Consider the following 23466-nt stretch of genomic DNA (forward strand, 5'->3'; position numbering starts at 1 on the left):
GTGGACGGGATTTTCAAAACGAAAGAACATACTCAACTCACGTTAAATATCACATGTGAGTAGGACATTCCAAAAAAGAGTAACATTTCTCAGTGGACATGACGTTATGAACTGCAGTTACTCTACTTGGCATATTCCAAGATGAGCATCAGAGCACCCAATCTCTCACCAGAGGGCGTTACGTTACGAAAGTGAAGCTTGCGTAGCGTGCCCTCTGGTGAGAGAATATCAGAGTATCATTAAAAGCATACCAGCCAGCTGATTGTATATTGTTTAACGTCCCTCTCGAGAATATTTCACTCATACGGAGATGTCACGAATGCCGGTGAAGGGCTGCAAAATTTAGGCCTATGCTCGGCGCTTATGGTAATTGAGCAGGGAGGGATCTTTATCGTGCCACACCTGCTGTGACACGGGACCTCGGTTTTTTGCGGTCTCATCTTAAGGACCGCCCCATTTAGTCGCCTCTTACGACAAACTAGGGGTACTGAGGACCTATTCTAATCCGGATTCCCAAGGGATGAGCAATTGTAGTCCACACCATCATATTCATTAGAAGATGTTTTTCAATATTTAGAAACGGATCTCGTGTCGCGACAGGCGTTGGCACGTTAAATACCTTCACTGCTCTAAATGTGTGGCATTTCATCTACAGTTGGTGGCGTCTCAGCATGAGTGGATTTTTTTTTCGAAGGGACATAAAACAAAACAAACAAAAGGCATACCAGTTTTCCGTTCCAAGATCCCGCGTTAGTTCCTGGCAATAAACTAATAAACGAAAATAAAACAGTACTTCGAAAGTTGGATAATAGAACGCAACATTTGTGCTTTTCGTGTGTTTAATACCGTATGTTGGCGTATAGTAGGCTAACAGGTCTTGCATATTCAAAACACTCCACATGTAACATTTAGTAGCAATAGCAGATGATCAAAGCAGGAATACCCGGATATCACTATATGGACTATCTTTCACTTTTATAAAGATTCCATTTTTTTTGGTTTTATTTATTACGTCAAATCAATAGTTTTGCCCGAAATAAAATGATTGTTTTATTTCTAGGCGTTCGTTCATTTTCCATGATGAGAGGTATAATTAGATTGTCGAAATTTACTTTATGTATTACTACGCACACACTTCCGGATTCTGGAAGGGTTATCGTTCTTCTTAAAGATCGATTTAGCTTGATCTACAATAACTTAATTTTCGAAGGACTGTTATTCTCTGTAATTAAAAGAAATGGATTTTAGTAAATTCCTTTAAAAAGTTTCTAAATATTCATGTATGACGGTCTTCAAAGATTTATATACGAAGATGTTAAAAACCATCAATACTCAATGTATAGTTCAGGTACATGTACCAAGTTCCAATAATATTGTTTGTTGGTTTCTTACACAGGTTGAAGGGACTGCGGTCATAGAACAATAGCGTGTACAGTCTCAAAGTCACAACTGCTGTATGTAGACTTCATAATGAGGAGAAACAGTTCGTGTGAAAATATCTAAGAATTGTTTTTCAGTTTTTAAAAGTATAAGAACCTCTTCACATGAGGATCCGGGTTAGAATAGGTCCTCAGTATCCCCTTGCTTGTCGTAAGAGGTGACTAAATGGGGCGGCCCTTCGGATGTCCCGTGTCACAGGAGGTATGGCACGATAAAGACCTCTCCCTGTTCAATTGCCGTAAGCGCCGAGCATAGGCCTAAATTTGAAACCCTTCACCGGTCTTGTCTCCATATGAGTGAAAAATTCTCGAGTGAGACGTTAAGCAAGATTCAATCAATTAATCACACCGGTATTTCACATGAAGCGCGTTAGTATGAAGGGGTTCGAGATACTTGTTTATATCATTTCATGTACTTTCAAAAAACAAAGAGACATTTCTTATTCATACATTTTAATCATTTGAATTACATTTTGATCATAAATACGTGTTTTCAAATGTATTCATACGCGGTGATTCACCTATATTGCAAGTTGATGAGGTATTAAGCGTCAGCATTAGGTAGTAAGAATGTGAAGGTGAGAACGGAGTGATTGTAAACATTACATAATCTGTAGTGCGTGTCAGTGTTTGTGAATGTAAACATTACATTATAACTTACAGTGCGTGTCAGTGTTTGTGAACGTAAACATTACATTATAACTTACAGTGCGTGTCAGTGTTTGTGAATGTAAACATTACATTATAACTTACAGTGCGTGTCAGCGTTTGTGAATGTAAACATTACATTATAACTTACAGTGCGTGTCAGTGTTTGTGAACGTAAACATTACATTATAACTTACAGTGCGTGTCAGTGTTTGTGAATGTAAACATTACATTATAACTTACCGTGCCTGTCAGTGTTTGTGAATGTAAACATTACATTATAACTTACAGTGCGTGACAGTGTTTGTGATTGTAAACATTACATTATTACTTGCAATGATGTAGGCACCAATGTCTGAAAACCATTTGCCTATTACTTATTTGTGTGATATATGATCAATACCTGTTGAAAAGCAGTTGAAATAAAGAACTTTTTACTAATATAAGGTGTATGTTTCGAGTGACCTTGACCTTTCCAAAATTACATTGGTCCAAACGTCCCTTTCTCAAGGAATATCTGTGATCCATAATGATCAATTTCTGGTGAAAGGTTTAGAAGATGACGACTTTTATATCAAAAACTGTTGAAATAACGAACGTTTATGTTCTGAATGACCTTGACCTTTCGAAAATGACTTCAAAAGACCTGGGTCCAAACGCCCTTGTCTCAAGGAACATCTATGATCAAATATATATCAATTTCCGATGAAAAGTTTAGTAGATATGAGCTCGGATGGACGGACATGACGCAACTATATGCTCCCCCGAAAATTTTTAGGGAAGAAAATATGATTTATTGATTGTATATTGTTTAATGTCCCGCTCGAGATTTTTTCACTCATATGGACACGTCACCATTGTCAGTGAAAGGCTGCAAAATTTAAGCCTGTATACGGCACTTACAGCCTTTGAGCAGGGCGGATCTTTATTGTGCCACGTGCACACCTGCTGTGACTCGGGACCTCGTGAAGGACCACCCCATTCATTCGCCTCTTACGAAAAGCAAGGGGTACTGAGGACCTAATCTTACCCGGATCCTCACAGAACTGAACTCACCACAGATAACGCAATGGATTTTCGACAATATCTATACGAATAGATAATGAAAAATAACGATCGATTCTGAATACCTATATGTTCCCATGGATAGATGAAATGAAAGTAATGTTTTAAGGACAGGGATAGTGAACTGTATCAATGTTTGTCATATGAATATTTAAATTCATGTTTCAATACGTGGATAGTAAAATCCATATGTTATCACATGAAGTTTTTATTCTTCACTCTTCATGAGTAGTAAAATTAATGTTGAACACCTCACGGATAGAGAAATCCATGTTTTATCACACGGATAGAGAAATCCATGTTTTATCACGTGGATAGTGAAATTAATGTTTTATCACATGAGTATTCAAATTCATGTTTCACTACGGTGGATAGTAAAATTAATGTTTATCACATAAAAAGAGAAATCCATGATCAGGATAAAATGAAACTTCATAAAACCGAGCAAATCAATATATTTAAAATTCAATTACCAAATAAAGAGAGAGAGAGAGGGGGGGACACATGCATTAAGCCTCAAGAAATATAAAGACATTACATTATTGCAATTGCATTCAGTTTAAGCTGGTGTCAAAAGAAGATCTCAAAGAAGATTATAAACTTTTGTACAAAAATAAGCAGATAGAGTTATATAAACACACAATCTCTACCCAGAGTTGTCGTCCCTTGCATGTAAGGGAGTGTAAGGAACGATAACTCTGGGTAGAGATTGATAAACAGGGTATATACTCAGGGTAGAGAGTACAGTAAGCGGCTTTGGGCGTAGTAATCCATACACAATGTTAACAGCTTAGGATAGACTACAGTTCAAAAGCGGATTACAACCATTGGTTAATTATGCTGATAGATAGTAGGTTATTTCATCTTTTATAATTGTACTGACGCGGTTTCACGATCAGGATAGCGTTGTACGGAGTTACGCATCCCTGTACAGCCTTCCACGTGTCCTGCACGTGCACCGTAAACCGCACGGAAACATGCTTACGTCACTGTCTGCTGTCTAGACATCCATAAATTGGGTTTCTAGGGTTTCCATTGTTGGAAAACTTCGAGGAATCTTGGAATCGAAATATGCCTGTTTTGCACCCACCCTTTGAGGAAGTCTCATGAAAAAAAAAATCTGTTCAAATGTTCAAATTGATCCAAGTATGTGGAGTAAAATTTAGAATTATCCAAGATGAATCCTACTTCCTATTTCATTTGAAAGGACCCTTTAATTGAATGCTTGAGAATTCGTCAATAATTAACAACTGTCAAGTATTTACATTATCGAATGTGTTTCCAGTAATTTAATTCCATTTCAAAACTCGATTCAAACACTTACCGCTCAACTTGACAGTAAAACCCGCTAGTAATATTTTACGATATGGATATACATGTTTTATATGTCTAGGTTGTTTTTATTATGGGGTGAGTGAGGGAAGTACAGGAAAATGGAAGCATGTGTATAAAATATCTGCATAATTGACTTCACCCATCATAATCACAAAATATCCCATACATGTACTTCCACAGTTTTTCCAAAGGCGCATAAACCGTACATCTATTTTACAGAAGCTTATTAACTTTCATCAACAAACTTGTCTCTTTGTCCATTTTCTGTTCCATAGACACGGCACACATGTAAACAACGATGGAATATATATCTGCCTCTGAATTCAATTTTCTGCATGATTGGTTAGTTAGTTATTCTCTTATATATTTCTTATGTCTGTCATATTTATATATTTCTTATGTCTGTCATACTTATATATTTCTTATGTCTGTCATACTTATATATTTCTTATGTCTGTCATACTTATAGGCCTTCAAGTCAAATGTCGTAAGTTCTATGGAAGCCAGGCGGCCAGTAAACAATAAATCAATGATATTACAAAATCCAATATTTCATATGTGCGCAGAGGTGTGAAGAGGCTAGAAAATAGAATATTTAAAAATAGAAACCCAAATAAAGAAAGGAGAAAAAAAAACATAACCGTGTCGCTTTTGTTCTAAATAAAGTCATCTGAATAGTGAAGAAACCTGACGGGCCATTTTCATCGAATTGACACGAAGCCTGAAAACAATATTCGTAGGCTACTACACTTGAGGAATGTTAAACCCAAGATTTAAAATCAAATTATTTCTATAAACAAGACAGTCTTTTTCAACCAATTTAAACTAACCATTGAGGTTCACGTCATCGGACTTCGCGAAATTTCTAAACCTTGGTTAACTAGGCTCTATTTATAAAGTAATACTTTTTTGCTCGTATTGTGACTTTATTTGGAATGTAAAAAAAAAAAAAAAGTAAAAATAAATAAATTTATGTATTAGAATAATAGTAGAGGGAAATTATAGCTATGTGTGAGAGAGGTTTTCTTGTTACACTTGTTAAGCAGGTTTTATCTGATTATAATCTTACATTTCCACACACACCCACACAGGGTAGATTGCTAGGAGGTTGATTAAATGAAAATCAGCATAGCGCATTTCCATGATAATAATAATAAAATCGCTAAACTATATTTTGCTGAAAGAGGTATGAAAAATCGTTAAATTCAAATGAAAATTTCTTTCATTTTGAATTTAATAGACCGATAGAAAAGTGTTCACGTAATTTTCTTTACATCTTGTCAGATTGGGGTACCCCCTGACACAAGCAGGCAACATTTATAAACCAGGTACATATATCTATACCCATCAGCTATCTAATCTTTGGTGTGTTTTTTTTTTTGGAGGGGGGGGGGGGTTAAATCTTCATAAAAATAGGTATATATATATTTCAAACCGTGACGTATTGATTAAGTTATCCGCATTCACCCGAACACCTTTGTCGCCTGCGAACTGCGTGGTATTTCTTTAACTTCAAAGATAGGCAACTACAAAATTGAGTCTTAAGAGTATGTGACATAAGTCAACAAAAAGCATGAAAAAGATTTGCGTTGAACAAAGCATGAAAGATTTCTTAACGTGTTCTTCAGCTTTGTTTAGTGTACATGTATGTATGCATGTGATCTGCCGATAATCGAAGATCAAAGACGAGAACTTGCTGTATATATAGTGGTGATTGCTTTGTGCATAGAATGCAATATTATATTGTAGACCTAGTCCGATACGATTATCTCTTAATTAATACAATGATTTCGTGTCCTTTTTTCTGAATATGTGTCCAAACACATTATGTTGATCATTTTACTTTTCAGTGAGCATGAATTCACACTAACTTTGAACTCAACACAACAGCAGGGGCGGGGAAAGTTCACAAGGGCTTCGATATCAATAACAATGATTTACGCGGAATAAATTTTAAAACAAGAAAAGATGATTTTTAGTGGATCACTCAATGCAATGCGTCTACATGGCCTTCGCTCAGTAACGTCCCAGGGGCCGGTGGTAGGTTCCGGTGTCACATTATGGGGTCAATAATTTGAAAAGACGTTCACGTGCGGATTTATACACTCCAGAGAATCTGAATTATAATTCCTTTCTATTTCCGTCCTGAAATTTGAATATTGATTTTTTTTCCCCTTTGAAATTTACGCGAGGATTGCGTTAAAATACAATATAATTATTTGCTATATTTCACAAAAAATTGAAATTACATTGTATAACTACATACTGCAAAAAAATACATTGTCTGATATCTTCTTAATGTCATTAAAATGCATAAAAATCAACTTACCTGAGGAAGATCATCTGTGGAGCGTGTCTCTGTATTTCCCAATTTCACCTGAAAATCAATCCGTGCCATGAATATGTGATAACCACTAGTACACCACAATCAATGATGACAACACCAAAAAAAATAAAGAAAATAAAATAGTCCTAAAGGTTCCCTTCATCATTATGCTTATCCTAAAAAAAAATACAGAGCGAGGCACTTACGCGAGAAACCCAGCCGCCTTGTATGAAGTTAAACAACCACATGAAAAGTCTCCGCCTTTAAAAGATACAATTTATCTGTCCCTTTATAAGAATGAATCTTTAAATGTATTTCAATACACAGACAGTCGATATAAGTCTTTCTCTTCTTACAGAGCGATGTCTTCAAACTATCCAAACCCGGGGAAAGATTCCACAGTCTCAACATTCACCCAGAATTATCTCAAAGGGCCCATATCAATCCCGGATCATTTGATTGTGACATTTGTTTACAGTTGAACATGACATATATTGTACATGATATCTATCACAACTTGGAGAGATATCTAGTCCGTAATATCTCTATCACAGCCTAACGCGATCTCTATCACAGTCTGACGAGATATCTAGTACATGACACAGTCTGACGAGATATCTAGGACGTGACACAGCCTGACGAGATATCTAGTACGTGACACAGCCTGACGAGATATCTAGTACATGACACAGTCTAATGAGATATCTAGTACGTGACACAGCCTGACGAGATATCTAGTACGTGACACAGTCTGACGAGATATCTAGTACGTGACACAGTCTAATGAGATATCTAGTACGTGACACAGTCTAATGAGATATCTAGTACGTGACACAGTCTAATGAGATATTTAGTACGTGACACAGTCTGACGAGATATCTAGTACGTGACACAGTCTGACGAGATATCTAGTACGTGACACAGCCTGACGAGATATCTAGTACGTGACACAGCCTGACGAGATATCTAGTACGTGACACAGCCTGACGAGATATCTAGTACGTGACACAGTCTAATGAGATATATAGTACGTGACACAGTCTAATGAGATATCTAGTACGTGACACAGTCTAATGAGATATCTAGTACGTGACACAGTCTAATGAGATATCTAGTACGTGACACAGTCTGACGAGATATCTTGTACGTGACACAGTCTGACGAGATATCTTGTACGTGACACAGTCTGACGAGATATCTAGTACATGACACAGTCTAATGAGATATATAGTACGTGACACAGCCTGACGAGATATCTAGTATGTGACACAGTCTGACGAGATATCTTGTACGTGACACAGTCTGACGAGATATCTAGTACATGACACAGTCTAATGAGATATCTAGTACGTGACACAGCCTGACGAGATATCTAGTACGTGACACAGTCTGACGAGATATCTAGTACGTGACACAGCCTGACGAGATATCTAGTACGTGACACAGTCTAATGAGATATCTAGTACGTGACACAGTCTGCGAGATATCTAGTTCGTGACACAGTCTAATGAGATATCTAGTAAGTGGTATCTATCACAACCTGATAAGATATCTAGTACGTGACATCTATCACCGTCTGGCGAAATATCTAGTATGTGACACAGCTGACGAAATATCTAGTGTGTGATATCTATCACATCCTGGCGATATATTATATATATTACGGTTTAGTATTTCTTTTATAAATGGTTTAGGTTCGTTTGAGTGAAAGGAATTAGAATATCAGTGAAATTGACGGGTCTTGTAAATCAGATGTTAAGCACTGTCAAGGTTCTATATATGACGGTAAAGAAAAAATAGCGTGATGAATTTTTTTAATGGTTAATAATAGCTCTCAAGGGTGGCCCTTCTCAAAAGCATCGTGACGTCTCGATATGCTTGTTTGAACGTTAAACGACAACAATGGAGTTAATAAACAAAAATACAGACCTATAGCAGGGGCGGATCCAGGACTTTGTGAACGAGGCATGTGGTAAATAATGGTGAAGGCTTTAAGCCCCAGTGAGTCCTGGGCGAAGTCCTGTTGGGACTCTGAGGGGAGAGAAAACGAATTCTAACAAAATACGACACATGTATACTATAGTGGTTTGAGAAGACATGGATCGTATTTGTGAGAAGGGGGCTGGGTATGTTCTTGTATCTGACATCAGTGGCAATCCGTATAATTACAAAAGGATATAATCTAGAAATCTAGAATTGAAGTTCTCAAAATTTCAATATTCTCTAAACATGTCACAAATACGAAGATGAAATCTTTTGCATGGAGTAATCAGATTTTGCAGCAGTCGTTTGAGATAGGATATCTTGTTGAATCTATGGAATGTAACAATGTTTATTGAGGACACACACAGACCGCTACCACGGGTACTGTAATGCACACAGAAAATGGCTATTTATGATTCACTGTTGATGGTATCATTTAAAAAAATTATATCGATTTTTTAATACGGCATTGTGCAACTTTTCTATATGAGTCAATATTTATAATTCTCAACACATTCTCTATTGTTATTGAATAAAAGTTCCCAATTACAATTATTTAATCGCATTTTTTTTTTTTTTTTTTGTATCTTGCTTTATCATGACAATGTTTGATTTAATAATATAGGCATTTTTTGTATATCTTAGAGTATCAATTTCCGACTTATTTCGCGCGTTAGCCGATATTGAATGATGAAGGGTGTAAGTGCTGGCCTTTGAAAAGTGTAGACTGTAATTGATTCTAGTTCTAAATTTAACGACCTTTAATTTTTCATATTAAGGAGAGTGCGCAAGATTTTGTCCCCAATATCACGGTGAATGGGATAACTTCTCTCCACGTACCGTCAAGTTTGTTTATTTCCGTAAGAATTCTTACGGCTTATTAAAGCATAAAATTACATGAATGAGAGTGAAAAAGCGATATAAAAACTGCAATGAATAATGAAATAAATATAATGCATCGGATACGTATCTGTGTTATTATTTACACAGGGTAAATAGCAAGAAGATCATTACACCCATACAATTAACTAACTGCTAGTCTTTTTTTTTTCATGAGTATCCTTTAGTTGTGTTGCTTATGAATACTCTCCCATTTAATCCTTTGACATTGTTGATATTTGATAATTTGACAAGCTTGAAAATAATTGGTTTATCGAAATAAAACTTTTGATGAATTTTTGTTTTGATTCTTGACAAAGCGGGCAAACGAGATTGATAATATGATATTCATCTTCAATATCATTACAGCATTCGCATATTCTGTTGTGTCTGTCATACGTCATCACGACAATGGCAGACAAAGCACGAATTCTTTCCTATCCGACTATAGGGATTTTGCCCCCCCCCCCCCCCCCCCTTCGTTTACCTACCATGAACTACCCAATATGTAATATATTATAAGATAACCAAATCTAATCTATTGATGTAGATGTCATGTGTACATCACGCCCGATCTAAGACGTTAATCTATTGATGTAGATGTCATGTGTACATCACGCCCGATCTAAGACGTTAATCTATTGCTGTAGATGTCATGTGTACATCACGCCTGATCTAAGACGTTAATATATTGATGTAGATGTCATGTGTACATCACGCCCGATCTAAGACGTTAATATATTGATGTAGATGTCATGTGTACATCACGTCCTATCTCAGACGTCTATACAGGTACATTGTAACGATTGCTTCTTCAAGCTGCAAGCTTTAAATGTGAACGTCGCGGGTTAAATATAAGTTATTGAAGATTTAAGTAATCTTCAATTATATTAAATGCATATTATATTAAGTATGTATATAACCGGTACCATTAATACTATATTCATACTTGTGTAGTACACTGAATTGCACTTATGCCGCGACCATGTTCTACGAGTCTGAGACCATTGAAGTCGGTTCTGATGCTGCGGAGTCAGACGGATGCCACGAACAGGTCTGTGCACTGTTATTCCAGCATCCCGTAGCCGATTGCGAACAGTCTGATCTGATATTCTGCGAATCCCAGGAATGGCAGATGCTGTAGATGACACTGTTGGGAATCGTGGACGAAGATCACGCAATCGGATATAACAACCCTGAACTGTGGACGGCACGCGTCGTCTGCCCGCTCTAAGGCTAGCATTTGTTGAACCAGGTTGTTGCTATCTGTTCCAAAGGCTAGACAATATGGGGCTTTGCGTAACATTGAAATCTCTTGCAACTGCAAATCGTGACACGCCAGCTTCCAGCCGTCCAATTGCGTTGCGTTTAAGAATCATTTAAAAGCGGCATTCTCAAAAAAGCTTTAACGTTTGAATACAATCAAATATCACGAACTCATGCATTTTACACATTACTGGTGCATGTATCACATGTACTAGGAACTTATAAGAATCGAGAGTTACAGAGACCGATTTTAGGATTTTGTGGAAACACGTATTATTGTTCTCATCTACATCCAGTAAACAATACCGTTACATGTAGGTATAGCCAGAAGTAACCAGGCGATTCATTCTAGACCAAACTTAATAAAGCATGAAAAAAGTCATCTGGAAAAAAAGCAGCGAAAAATTACAACTAAGCGTGTGGTTTTTTTTTAAAGTTTTTTTTTTTTTTGTTGGGATAAGATATTTACAGGTACGTTCATGAAATCGTGTCCTGCTGTGAAGATGATTAGTTATGACAGGTTTGGGGGTGACGTTGTGTTCTGTTGTGAAGATGATTGGCTTAGACATTTTTTGGGGGCGGAGTTTGTAAGTAACACAGACATTGTCATGACTACGAATCAAACATTAAGGAGATTTTTACAATATTAAATTACCTAACACCGTCAAGGTGCCCGAGTTTGATACCCATCATACGCAGACTTTAAATCAATTAAAGATTTTTCACCCTGATCTGCGTTTTACTAAAGAACCACTTTTGGATTTAAGAAAATAAATATATTAATCCCTTGATGCTAACAGGCTGAACCTGCGAAATGATTCCAATTTACACAGAAATGCCCGTATCACTGTATGTGTGTTTAAGATATACAATTGTGTGTCAAAATATCTTCCAGGACCCATGGATGGTCAACAAACTATTTCATATCTGAAATTACTTGAGTTTTTATTGCATAGTCTAGAAAATCATCAGAGCAAACAAGAAGAATCGGAGAAAAAAGAAAAAAAGTTAACATGATATTGAATACGTCATCATTATAATTCAGTAATATTACTATGCTGCATGGCTAGTTTCAAAAAAGAAATATTTGAGGAAAAGCCTCACTTGTTTATTTGTGTAACAAAGCAAATGAATGTTTATTATTACATGCATCGTGCTCCTTTGGAGGGAGGGGGGGGGGGGTCGCCTCGGTAACCATTGTACAGGACGTGTTATAAATCAAACTCCAGTAATATAGCGTCGCGTTAGTGTTGTAAAACAAAGACATCCACTTCACTACAAAAGCACAGTACTAGATATATATCACATTTTGAGGGCCGTGAAAAGAAATGTCGTGGTACTCAAGTGCGACTATCAAGGACCACCCCTCCATGTCGAGTTCTCCAACCGTTTTCTCACTCATATATCAATCAAGAAACATGCATGCATACAGGTTATTATGCAATTTTAAAAAAAAAACCAGCCTTTTATCACCGTATTCTTCTTGTTTTGTTTTTCTAAAATGAGTCCAGTATATAATTGGACAGGGTCGCATTCCTGAAATGATTGAGTTATTGATATTCATATCCTGTCATTAGACCCGTAAAAAGACGGGGACATTGTCAATGGTGGGTTTAAGAATTCATCTCATTAGTGTAAGATTTAATACTGAGTGAGAAGTCTAATACTGTCAAGGTCAGTGTTGATGGTTCAAAGTCAGTATTAATGGTACCATTTCTTTTCTGGGTTTTATTTTTTCGTTTACTAACGATAATAATCAGGGATAATTTTTGTTTGGCATTTTAAACTTCAATTCTTTCGAAGATGTATTTATCAAATACTGTATGTGAATTGATATTACCGCCATACAGTATTTATACTATTAATAAATCACGATATTTCCCTTGTGTGGATGACACTTTCTTTTCATTTGATGGTTACACGTGTTCTTGCCAGCTGTCGGCCTCCGCTTTTTGTTTACTTTCAGTATATATCACACCTGAAACGTATATCGCTCATCAACCTGTTGATCTACCTGAATGTGCTTCCGAACAACACGCCAAAAACAACAATTAATTATATCTCCACCTGATTTACATCATGCATGCATATATCGATATATTAATACATTTGGTACATTATCCCCGAATCGCCTCTGTCACGGGGTCTTACCACCTGTTGTTCCAGCTCGTGGGGATTGTCCCACCATTCATCCAGTTTGTAAAGGTGATAAATGATTAATAAATAAATGCAGCTTAGCCTTGATCTTATTTTGTCATTTTAAATTAAACTTACGGGAACACCAAAGGTGTCTAAGTCATACCCAGTGACCTCGCAGACTGGTGGTCAAACATTATCCAGTCATCCAGATAGTTCTGTTGTTTCTAAGTCAGGGTAGCCGACATTGATATACACTGTAGTAGATGGGCGGGATATTGAGGAGGGGGTGCTTGGTGTGGAGGGGGTAAGGAAGGGGTGAGAGGAAGGGAAGGGGACGGCGGATCCATAATCTCCGAAGAGAGGAAATAAATTATGAATGAACGAATGAATGAATGTGAAAGAATCACAGGAGTCCTACTACTTATAAGATATGATGTTGGGTAATAGTTGTCGCACAATATTGTTCTAGAGCAACTCACGCTTACAAACACTACCACATGGTCCTTTGATAAACGATTTAGTTTGATGATCACGGGACTATCTTCATGACAGGACAATGAATGGGGGGTGGGGGTGTTATGAGGCATGTTTCATACAATGAACGATCGAAAGAATCAAAAGCATAGCACATTTAAAGAAGACCAACGTCTGTAAAGTCACAATGACCTTGACATTTAAGATGTCGGGTCAAGGATCATGACACAATGTCTGTAAATATATGAAGTTACACATATATTTATTTTTAAAAAGTGTACATCACGGGGTGGACATGTTATCAGGGACGGCAGAGCGTCCGGATGGACTCGTGTATTGATAAAATAGACAATGCACAATGAACAATGCACGTCTGGCGTAGGAAAATGGCTTTATACTGTTTCATAACCTGAGAGAAAACATTGATCTTACGATATTGTCCCCAGTCAATATCTCAATACAATGGTCCGTTGCAATTTGCAATATAACGGTCGCGCATATGACACATCGATACTCGAAATGTAATTATGCCGCGGTGTTTTAAGATTGCTTCCGGGAATAAGAAACCGTAACACGGTGCGTTAGTAAGGTAAAATGACTCGAACATAAGGAAATTGTGAAATGACTTCCACGTGTAGCTACCAACTTTTTATATATACCGTTAGCAATATCATACATAAACTAAAAATTTCTTATTAATGAATTAAAAAGAAAAGTTAGCTAACTTTTAAAGTGGAATCGTAACCGTAATACGATCCATGCACGTACATGTAACATCACTTTTCAAAGTGGGTGAGGGTGTGGGTGGGCAGCCTGAAGGAAAAGTGTACAGGACCCAGTTGCATAAATGTTAGTTAACTTTTTAACTGACAGTCAACGTCCCACAACTTGAATTGTTATATAGCGTTGACTGTCAGTTAATCTCAACCATTTTTTGTGTCCCAGGGGTGTACCTCACAGTTGTCTAAAATTCTGACAAGCAAAATGTTAATAATATAAACAGTAAGATGTTATTTGCTCAAACTTTAAAATCCTAAATCGGGGGTGGGGTGGGTGGGGCAGAAAGAAAAAAAATGTAAAAAAAAAAAAAAAAGTAAAATATATCATGTTGCCCAATCTTCAAAAAATCTTAAAGAGTGTTGGGGGTGGGGTGGGTTCGTCCTTCTTTACATGGATTCAATTAATCAAGGTTCCGTGTGAATCCGAGTTAAAATAGGTCCTCGGTATCTTTTGCTTGACGTAAGAGGCGACTAAATGGGGCGGTCCTTCGGATGAGACCAATAAAAAACCGAGGTCCTGTGTCACAGCAGGTGAGACAGGATAAAGATCCCTCCCTGCTTAAAGGTCGTTTAAGCGTCGAGCATAGGTCTAAATTTTGCAGCCCCATACCGGCAATGGTGACTTCTGAAAAACTCTCGAGCGGGATGTTAACTAATATATAACCAACCATCAGTTCAAGCTCATATTCTTACCATTACTGTTAATAGGGAAGGGGAACAGTCAGCTGATGTATCATCTTACTTTACATGTGAAAATAACGGACCCCCTACCCCCTTCTCTTTGGTTCTACGTGCCTGCGGTTTCCCAAGATTTACAGCTTTTCATATAAATGCATGAAGAATATTGTTCGGTTTTCTTTTGCTTTTTTTGTTTTTGTTTTTCTTCAGATTTTTTAAATCGTTGATTTGAATCATGCTGTTTATTCCATGGATGTGGATTGAGATCAAACCAACAATCATAATGAATGAGTGAGTGCATGGTTGTTGCTTTTCTTTTTGTTTATTCCATTTGGATGCTTTTCTATTAGAGAGCTAATGCGGAGAAAAAAAGAGACCACCCTTTGTCGATGTGCCCATGAATGGGTAATTGTAATTAAGATAACAAAATCTTTGAAAGGCCACTAACATGCAGCTCCTCGGGTTACACATGTAGAGACAATGACTGTATTGAACGTTAAACGTCGGTGATTAGGCATACTACGGCGATTCTCTCTGCTATTACAGCCTATTTCCTAGCGCTAATGTGGACTTAAGCACGATAAATCATTTTTATTGCAACGCTACTTTTTTCTATCGTGTATTTATTAGTCTACATAAATACCCCCCCCCCCCCCCTTCCCTACCCACGAACATGTATATCAGAAATTGTTCAAGAGCCCCTCCCCCCACCCCTCACGAATTGTTTATTATAAACGACATGAAAATGTACATTGACATTTATGGTAATTACAGTTGTGTAAGGAATGCAAATTATAGAAATTGTCCTTTTACTTCGTATGTTACGCTCGAAAGCGCCCGTAAACCTCATCTCGATATCAGGTCCACATCCGCATAACAATAGCAGGCAGAGTGCACAGAACCCCCAAATAATCCATATCATGCATTATGTGACGGACTTAGGAGAGATCCTGACGATAAAGGTAGATTTTTTACCAGCACATGAAGTCATAACTGACCTAACTTGATTTGAATTTAAGGAACACAATGAATAACTACACGTATATATGGATACATGTTACATACATATCGGTACATCGAGATTCGGGAGAAATGTCACGACACGTATGTAAAATTATAGCTTACATATACACAACCAATCGGACCTTCTTAAGTTTGTAAACAGTGACTTGGAAGTTTGATCGTGTGTAAGGGCTGTAACATGTACATATTTTTCTATCTGAAGTTAAATGTCTTTGAATGTCTAACCATAATACGTTATTATTAAAAATGACACATGTATAATGTTACGCCAAAAAATAAAACAAACTGAGGCGAGTGTTTTTTAATGGCTTACTAGTATTTGGGATGGTACCACCACACTTCCATTAGCTTAATATTGGCACAATGATTTAACCTAGATAAAATCCATGTTCAACAGATTGCGTGTGTTGTCGCATTCAGTAATTATAAACAGACCAATTTGGTTAAAACGAGGATATTTTGTTTTTAATTTAAAAAGGTGTGCCCCAAGTGAAGTAATGAAGTACTTCTATGTTTGGCTATTTCCTTGTACAAAGTTGACAGCTTTTTAAATAATTCGTCCTCACTTGCATTTGAAACATGTTCTGTGTATTATATACTTACACAATATTACAATTAACGAAGTATAATTAATCGTAAATACCTTTTACATTTTATGATCGAATCCTTAGAATCCCAAATTCGACACAAATATTAATCCAATATCATGTATGATTTTAATCCAATTGCGTGTAAGAATCCAGAAGAAAGTTCCGTTCCAACAGGAAGTTAGAATTTCTCGACGTTCGCTACCGCCCGACACTGATCAAGCGAAGCATGAACAGCGATGGCGCTCTCGATAACGTGACGTTATAATAGAAGCTGTTTGTGACTGATTTCTTTAAAACCTTGAATTGGATAAATCAAAAATAGTGTCAACTCAGTGGAGTTTCCTTCTATGACCGTGTATTGTACGAAGTACATTTCCTGTTTTATTTATTTATTTATTTTATTAGCCTGTCAGTAGAATCATTCTGATAATAGTTAATATACTAAAAATATACAAATATGCGCAGTTATTTAAAAAACGGGCAAATGAACTTGTTAAAATATATTTCATAAACAACAGATCTGTATCGCTACAGACAGTAGGCCTTGGATCGTCTTTACACCATTAACAACACGGCAGATCGCTATCATAAAAACACCACTTCTTTTTAAAACAGATTAAGAGTCAACTTTTACCAACCTGAATATAGCGATCGGCCATAATTCTTTTGACGATGTATCAACCGTAGGGAATCGGTCAAGTGAAAGTGTATTTACATACACACAATGAGAATTATTGTTCAATGGCAAGGCATCGAATTGATGTATTCAGGGCAGGACGTTCCAGTGTCATTTTCATGTTTAATTGAATTCGTTTAAATTGGTCTTTTATGGATCCATAATCGTTTACAACCAGGTTTAGGTGGACCAATCTAAATTGCACACTATCGATCGATTTCACCATATTGCATCATGTAATGTCGTGTTGCTGGAATAGACCGGGTATGATCTCTGACAGGGAATGTTGTAAAATGGGTAGCCTTTTTCATAGATATACATTGAATCGCTAACAGGGCATAGATACGAAGGAGCGAAAGTGAGAGGACTGGGTCAGGAGGGCCGGGTTCCTGACCCGGGTCAAGAGGGTCGAGTTCCTGATCCGGGTCAAGAGGGTCGGGTCAGGGCCCAGTAGCAAAATCATGAAGTCGAAGTTACGAGGGCGAAATAGCGAAGACGGGGGTATTATTGATCCTTCGCCTTTGTACTTTTGCCCGTTTGCCTTCGCAGAACATGTTTGAAACCCCAAGAAATGGAGGTGATAAATTCCATTTTTAAATGGGATGGGAATATTATAGACCTCACTTTCCTCTTTTTCTGTTTAAATTAATTCGGTGATTGATTGATTTCATACACATGTAATATTTGAATACATGTACATATTCCTTGTATCAAGATACAGATAGCTACCTACCTACCTATCCTCTTCGTGCCCGGTGGCACATAAGGCTGATACCAGATCCCTCCATTTGTTTCTATCCATAGCCATCTTTTCTACTTCCTTCCAGGTTTTTCCCATCTTTTTTATATCACTTTCTATAGTCCTTCTCCATGTCTCTCTAGGTCTTCCTCTGCTTCTCTTTCCTTCTGCTGGAGTCCATTTAAGTGTTGTTTTTGTGATGGATTCGTTTCCTTTTCTGATGACATGACCAAGCCATCTAAACTGTCTTCGTTTAATCATTGTGATTAGATCTTTCTGCCCTGTTCTTTTATATAGATCTTTGTTTGATATTTTCCTGGGCCAGTAAATCTTGCATATTTTCCTTAGACATTTTGTGTGGAATCCGGACAGCCTTTTATTATCTTTTTGCGTTAGTCTCCAACATTCTACACCATACAGCAAGACTGATAGGACATTGCTCTGGTATAGTCTGATCTTTGTCTTTTCGCTGATGTTACTAGTCCTCCATATTTTATTAAGTTGGTGAAAGGAAGCTTTTGCCTTTTGTAATCTGCTGGTGATGTCTTTTTCTGTTGCGTTGTTTTTGCTAATTGTGCTTCCAAGGTATGTAAACTCATTTACTTCTTCCAAGTTCTCATTTTCTAATTTTGTTTGTAGTGATGCAGGAACAAACTGCATGGTCTTTGTTTTCTTCTTGTTTATTTTAAGGCCAATTTTGTTAGCATTTATATTCAGTTCGTTTGTTTTCTTTTGAAGATGGTTAGCAGTAGATGATATTAATGCGATGTCGTCAACAAAATCTATGTCTTCTAGCATAGATGTCAGTGTCCATCTAATTCCTCTGCGTTTGTTCCCAATCGATTGCAATTAAGAAAAGCATAGGTGACATAATGCATCCCTGGCGTACTCCACTTGTTATGTTAAACCAGTTTGTCAGTGTGTTGTTATGTATGACACTGCATGAAAAGTTGTTGTAAAAACTTTTGATGATGTTAATGAATTTTTCTGGGCATCCATACGTTTTGAGTATCTTCCAAAGACTCTCTCTGTGTATGCTGTCAAAAGCCTTTTCAAAGTCAATGAAATTTATGTGTACTTTGCTGTTCCACTCAATACACTGTTCTATGATATTTCTTAATGTAAATATATGGTCGATACAGCCTACACCTGGTCGAAATCCAGCCTGTTCTTTCCTGATGATATCATTTATGGCATCACTGAGTCTCATATAGATGATTTTGCAGAATATTTTGCTTGGCATAGACAACAGGGTAACACCACGCCAGTTTGTACGTTCTGTTTTATCCCTTTCTTTGGAAGCTTTACAATAAGACCCCTTAACCAGTCTGCAGGTAGTACTTCGTTGGCCCATATCTTATTAAAAAGTTCGTAAAGTTTATCTGCTATTGGTTTCGGATGTGCTTTTAGCATTTCTGCACTGATGTTGTCGATACCTGATGCCTTGTTGTTCTTCAGACTTTTTATTGCTTTTAATATTTCATCTTTGGTTGGTGGTTCAAGATTTGCTTCGAATGGTTCGAATATTTCTAATGTATCACCAATAGCTTCGTCTATGTCTGGGAAGGCTGAGGGCATTGGTCTATTGAGAACCTCGCTAAAGTGTTCTGCCCATCTCTCTAGTTGTTTCTCATCTAAGGTTATCTTATTTCCATATTTATCTTTTATGATGGAGCTTCCGCTGTTATATTTCCCAGACAATTCTCTTGTGATTTTGAAAATTTCTCCTTGTTGACCTTTTTTGCTGCCTCTTCTGCCTCGCTTGCTTTTGCTTCAAAATATTCCCTTTTTTTTCCTTTCCTTAACTTTCTTTTGGTCTCTTGATTGCATTCAGAGTATTCTTTACTGTATTTAGCTGTTACTCGTTCTGATCTTGCATTCTGCTTTTTCTGTTTAAGAAGTCGTCTCTTGTCAATCAACTTCCATGTATCCAGTTGTATCCAGTCTTTGTCTGATCTTGTCTTAGTGCCAAGCACATCTGCACTGGTCTGTATGATACTGTCTCGAAACGCATTCCAGTTGTTTTCCAAACCCTCTCCTATATCTCCAAGTGCCTGAAATCTATTTCTCAGTGTCAAAGAGAACTTTTTCTGTATACCTGGATCTCTCAGTCTTGTTGTATGGTACTTTATTCTTGTTGTCTCTGACCTTTTCACGGCTTTTCTCAGGTGGATTCTGATTTTTGCTAACAATAAGTGATGGTCACTGCCTACATCTGCACTCCGTCGAACGATGACATTTTCTAACGAGTGCCTCCATTTTCCGTTTATTATGATGAGGTCAATTTGGTTACTGTCCCTACCATTTGGAGATATCCATGTTTTCTTATATATTTCTTTGTGTGGGAATTTAGTGCCACCTATCACACAGTTGTTCAACTCACAGATGTCAACCAATCTTTCACCATTGTCGTTTATAGTCCCACATCCATGTTTTCCCATTGATTTCTCACGTCCTTCATTTGAACTTCCAACTTTGGCATTCAGGTCTCCGATTATCAGGAGTACGTCATGTGTTGGTACTTTATCTATTGCCTTCTGTAGTTGTTGGTAGAAGGTGTCTTTCTGTTCTTCCTCTGTATCATTTGTTGGAGTATAGCAGACTATAATTGATGTTTTGACGTAATTACCATTAAATCTTGCTGTCATTAACCGTTCATTAATTGGTTTCCATTCTATCATGCTTTTCTTTGTTGTTGGTGTCATGATGATGGCTACCCCTTCTCTGTGGTTGTTATCCTCTCTTCCTGAGTATATGATGGTATTACGAGAGTTTCTTGTTATTATTCCGTTTCCTGTCCATCTGCTTTCACTAACTCCCAGAATTTGAATGTTATATCTATTCATCTCTCTTTCCATCTGTGCAGCTTTGCCCGTCTCGTACATTGTCCGCACGTTCCATGCCCCAATGTAACAATATTGCTTTGGATGCAACAATGATGGTCTAGTCGTGCTGTGAGCATTCATTTGTCCAGTCTGGTTTCCAGATGGGAGATCACCATTATTGTCCTGATGTTGAGTTTGGTTCTGGTTTTCAGTTTCCGTAACAAGAATTTTTTTACAGGGTGGAGCAGTTAACACCACGCCAAACCTCCGCACTGTTGGACCGGGTTTACTTTAAGTGTTGTCCTTCCCATAGACGATTGCAGTTCCCTCTACTTTCGAGCTCTATCTACCCGGATTTTCTGTCTGGATTTACTTCCATAGCCTTTGACTTTCCCAAGCCACCCACAAGGCAGTTGGGCTATTTTACCCATAGCTGGGGCAAGGTTGGTGAGTGCTAGGGCATATCCACACGCCGGTGGGCCTACACACTGCACCTCTAGGGTCCTTGCTACTCCGAGATCCTTTACAATTTAGCCTAGGATGCTAGACCCTAGTTTACCGTGTGCTGCCGCTTGGAGGCACTGTAAAAGTCTTGGACTGGTAGAGGCTTTGTACTGGCAAGAAAGACTGACGCACTCGGCTTTCCTTTCACCTACAAGTAGGTTAGCCAGCGGCAGAAGCAGAGTCTTCGACTCCCCCTGTACTAGACGCATATTCAGCCCCTGTGGCATTTGCAGTATCCTTGTATTACATGTCTACCACTACCACTAGCACACATACAGATAGCGGGCACATTAAATTCAGCGAACATTAGCAAATCATCTTCCAGCAAGTAATATTTTATCTAATTCCAAAATTGTATCGGGAAACAAAAAGCAACGTATAGCTCAGCATAGCTCAGTTTGAAGACTTTACTGAATCGTCCATCTTGGACTTGTGGATAGAGTCAATTCCTTACCACAACGAACGAAGGTGCAAAGACGAAGTTCAGTCGATGTTAGTTTGCTCTTTCTGTTGATTATATTTTATTGTATATATTGTGTTGTGTATATTGCATTGTATGTATTCTGTTGTATATATTGTATTGTGTATATTCTGTTGTGTATATTGTATTGTGTATATTCTGTTGTGTATATTGTATTGTGTATATTCTGTTGTGTATATTGTATTGTGTATATTATGTTGTGTATATTGTGTTGTGTATATTCTGTTGTGTATATTATGTTGTGTATATTGTGTTGTATATATTCTGTTATGTATATTGTGTTGTATATATTCTGTTATGTATATTGTATTGTGTATATTCTGTTGTGTATATTGTATTGTGTATATTATGTTGTGTATATTGTGTTGTGTATATTGTGTTGTGTATATTATGTTGTGTATATTGCATTGTATATATTGTGTTGTATATATTGTGTTGTATATATTCTGTTGTATATTTTGCATTGTATATATTGTGTTGTATATATTGTGTTGTATATATTGTGTTATATATATTGAGTTGTATATATTACGTTGTATATATTGTGTTCTATCATTGCGTTGTATATATTCTGTTGTGTATATTGTGTTGTATATATTGTGTTGCATATATTGTGTTGTATTATTGTGTTGGATATATTGTGTTGTGTATATTCTGTTTTGTATATTGTATTCTATATATTGTGTTGTATATATTGTTTTGTATATATTGTGTTGTATATATTGTGTTGTATGCATTCTGTTGTATATATTGCGTTGTATATATTGTGTTCTATCATTGCGTTGGATATATACTGTTGTGTATATTGTGTTGTATATATTGTGTTGTATATATTGTGTTCTATCATTGCGTTGTATATATTCTGTTGTGTATATTGTGTTGTATATATTGTGTTGTATATATTGTGTTGTATATATTGTGTTGTGTATATTGCGTTGTATATATTGTGTTGTATACATTGTGTTGCATATATTGTGTTGTATATATTGAGTTGTATATAGTGTGTTGCATATATTGTGTTGTATATAGTGTGTTGTATATATTGTGTTGTATATATTGAGTTGTATATATTGTGTTGTATATATCGTGTTGTATATATTGTGTTGTGTATATTGTGTTGTATATATTCTGTTGTGTATATTGTGTTGTATATATTGTGTTGTGTATATTGTGTTGTATATATTGTGCTGTATATATTGTGTTGTATATATTGTGTTGTATATATTGTGTTGTATATATTGTGTTGTATATATTGTGTTGTGTATATTGTGTTGTATATATTGAGTTGTATGTATTCTGTTGTATATATTGCGTTGTATATATTCTGTTGTGTATATTGTGTTGTATTATCGTGTTGTATATATTGTGTTGTATATATTGTGTTGTATATATTGTGTTGTGTATATTGTGTTGTATATATTGTGTTGTGTATATTGTGTTGTATATATTGTGTTGTATATATTGTGTTGTATATATTGTGTTGTATATATTGTGTTGTATATATCGTGTTGTATATATTGTGTTGTGTATATTGTGTTGTATACATTCTGTTGTGTATATTTTGTTGTATATATTGAGTTGTATATATTGTGTTGTATATATTGTGCTGTATATATT

At 36.6% G+C, this 23466-nt stretch overlaps 2 protein-coding genes across 5 annotated transcripts in view; both read right to left on the minus strand.

Annotated features, from left to right (window-relative positions):
* The window catches only part of LOC125653990 (beta-1,3-galactosyltransferase 5-like), a 36727-nt gene extending 19341 nt beyond the window's left edge, over window positions 1-17386 (minus strand). Inside the window, exons 1-3 of one of the 4 annotated variants that reach the window (XM_048883693.2) lie at window positions 16678-16863; window positions 8743-8844; window positions 6817-6864 (exon numbers count right to left, since the gene is read on the minus strand). In XM_048883693.2, the coding sequence (XP_048739650.1) occupies window positions 6817-6830 (14 nt within the window). In that variant the 5' untranslated portion in view covers window positions 6831-6864; window positions 8743-8844; window positions 16678-16863. Of the gene's footprint in view, window positions 1-6816; window positions 6865-7019; window positions 7226-8742; window positions 8845-16677; window positions 17015-17262 lie in introns of those variants that run through there. The other 3 variants (XM_048883694.2, XM_048883691.2, XM_056145421.1) reach the window with 3 other exon arrangements.
* Window positions 17387-19703: 2317 nt separating this feature from the next.
* On the minus strand, window positions 19704-21577 carry LOC130048798 (uncharacterized). Its single transcript, XM_056145856.1, has 2 exons — window positions 21424-21577; window positions 19704-21136 (listed from the first exon to the last, which is right to left on the minus strand). The coding sequence occupies exons 1-2, from the start codon at window positions 21575-21577 to the stop codon at window positions 19704-19706; spliced, it is 1587 nt and encodes a 528-aa protein (XP_056001831.1).
* Between the last annotated feature and the right edge of the window lie 1889 nt (window positions 21578-23466).

Source organism: Ostrea edulis, chromosome 7 (assembly GCF_947568905.1).
Source record: "Ostrea edulis chromosome 7, xbOstEdul1.1, whole genome shotgun sequence".
Classification (NCBI taxonomy): domain Eukaryota; kingdom Metazoa; phylum Mollusca; class Bivalvia; order Ostreida; family Ostreidae; genus Ostrea; species Ostrea edulis.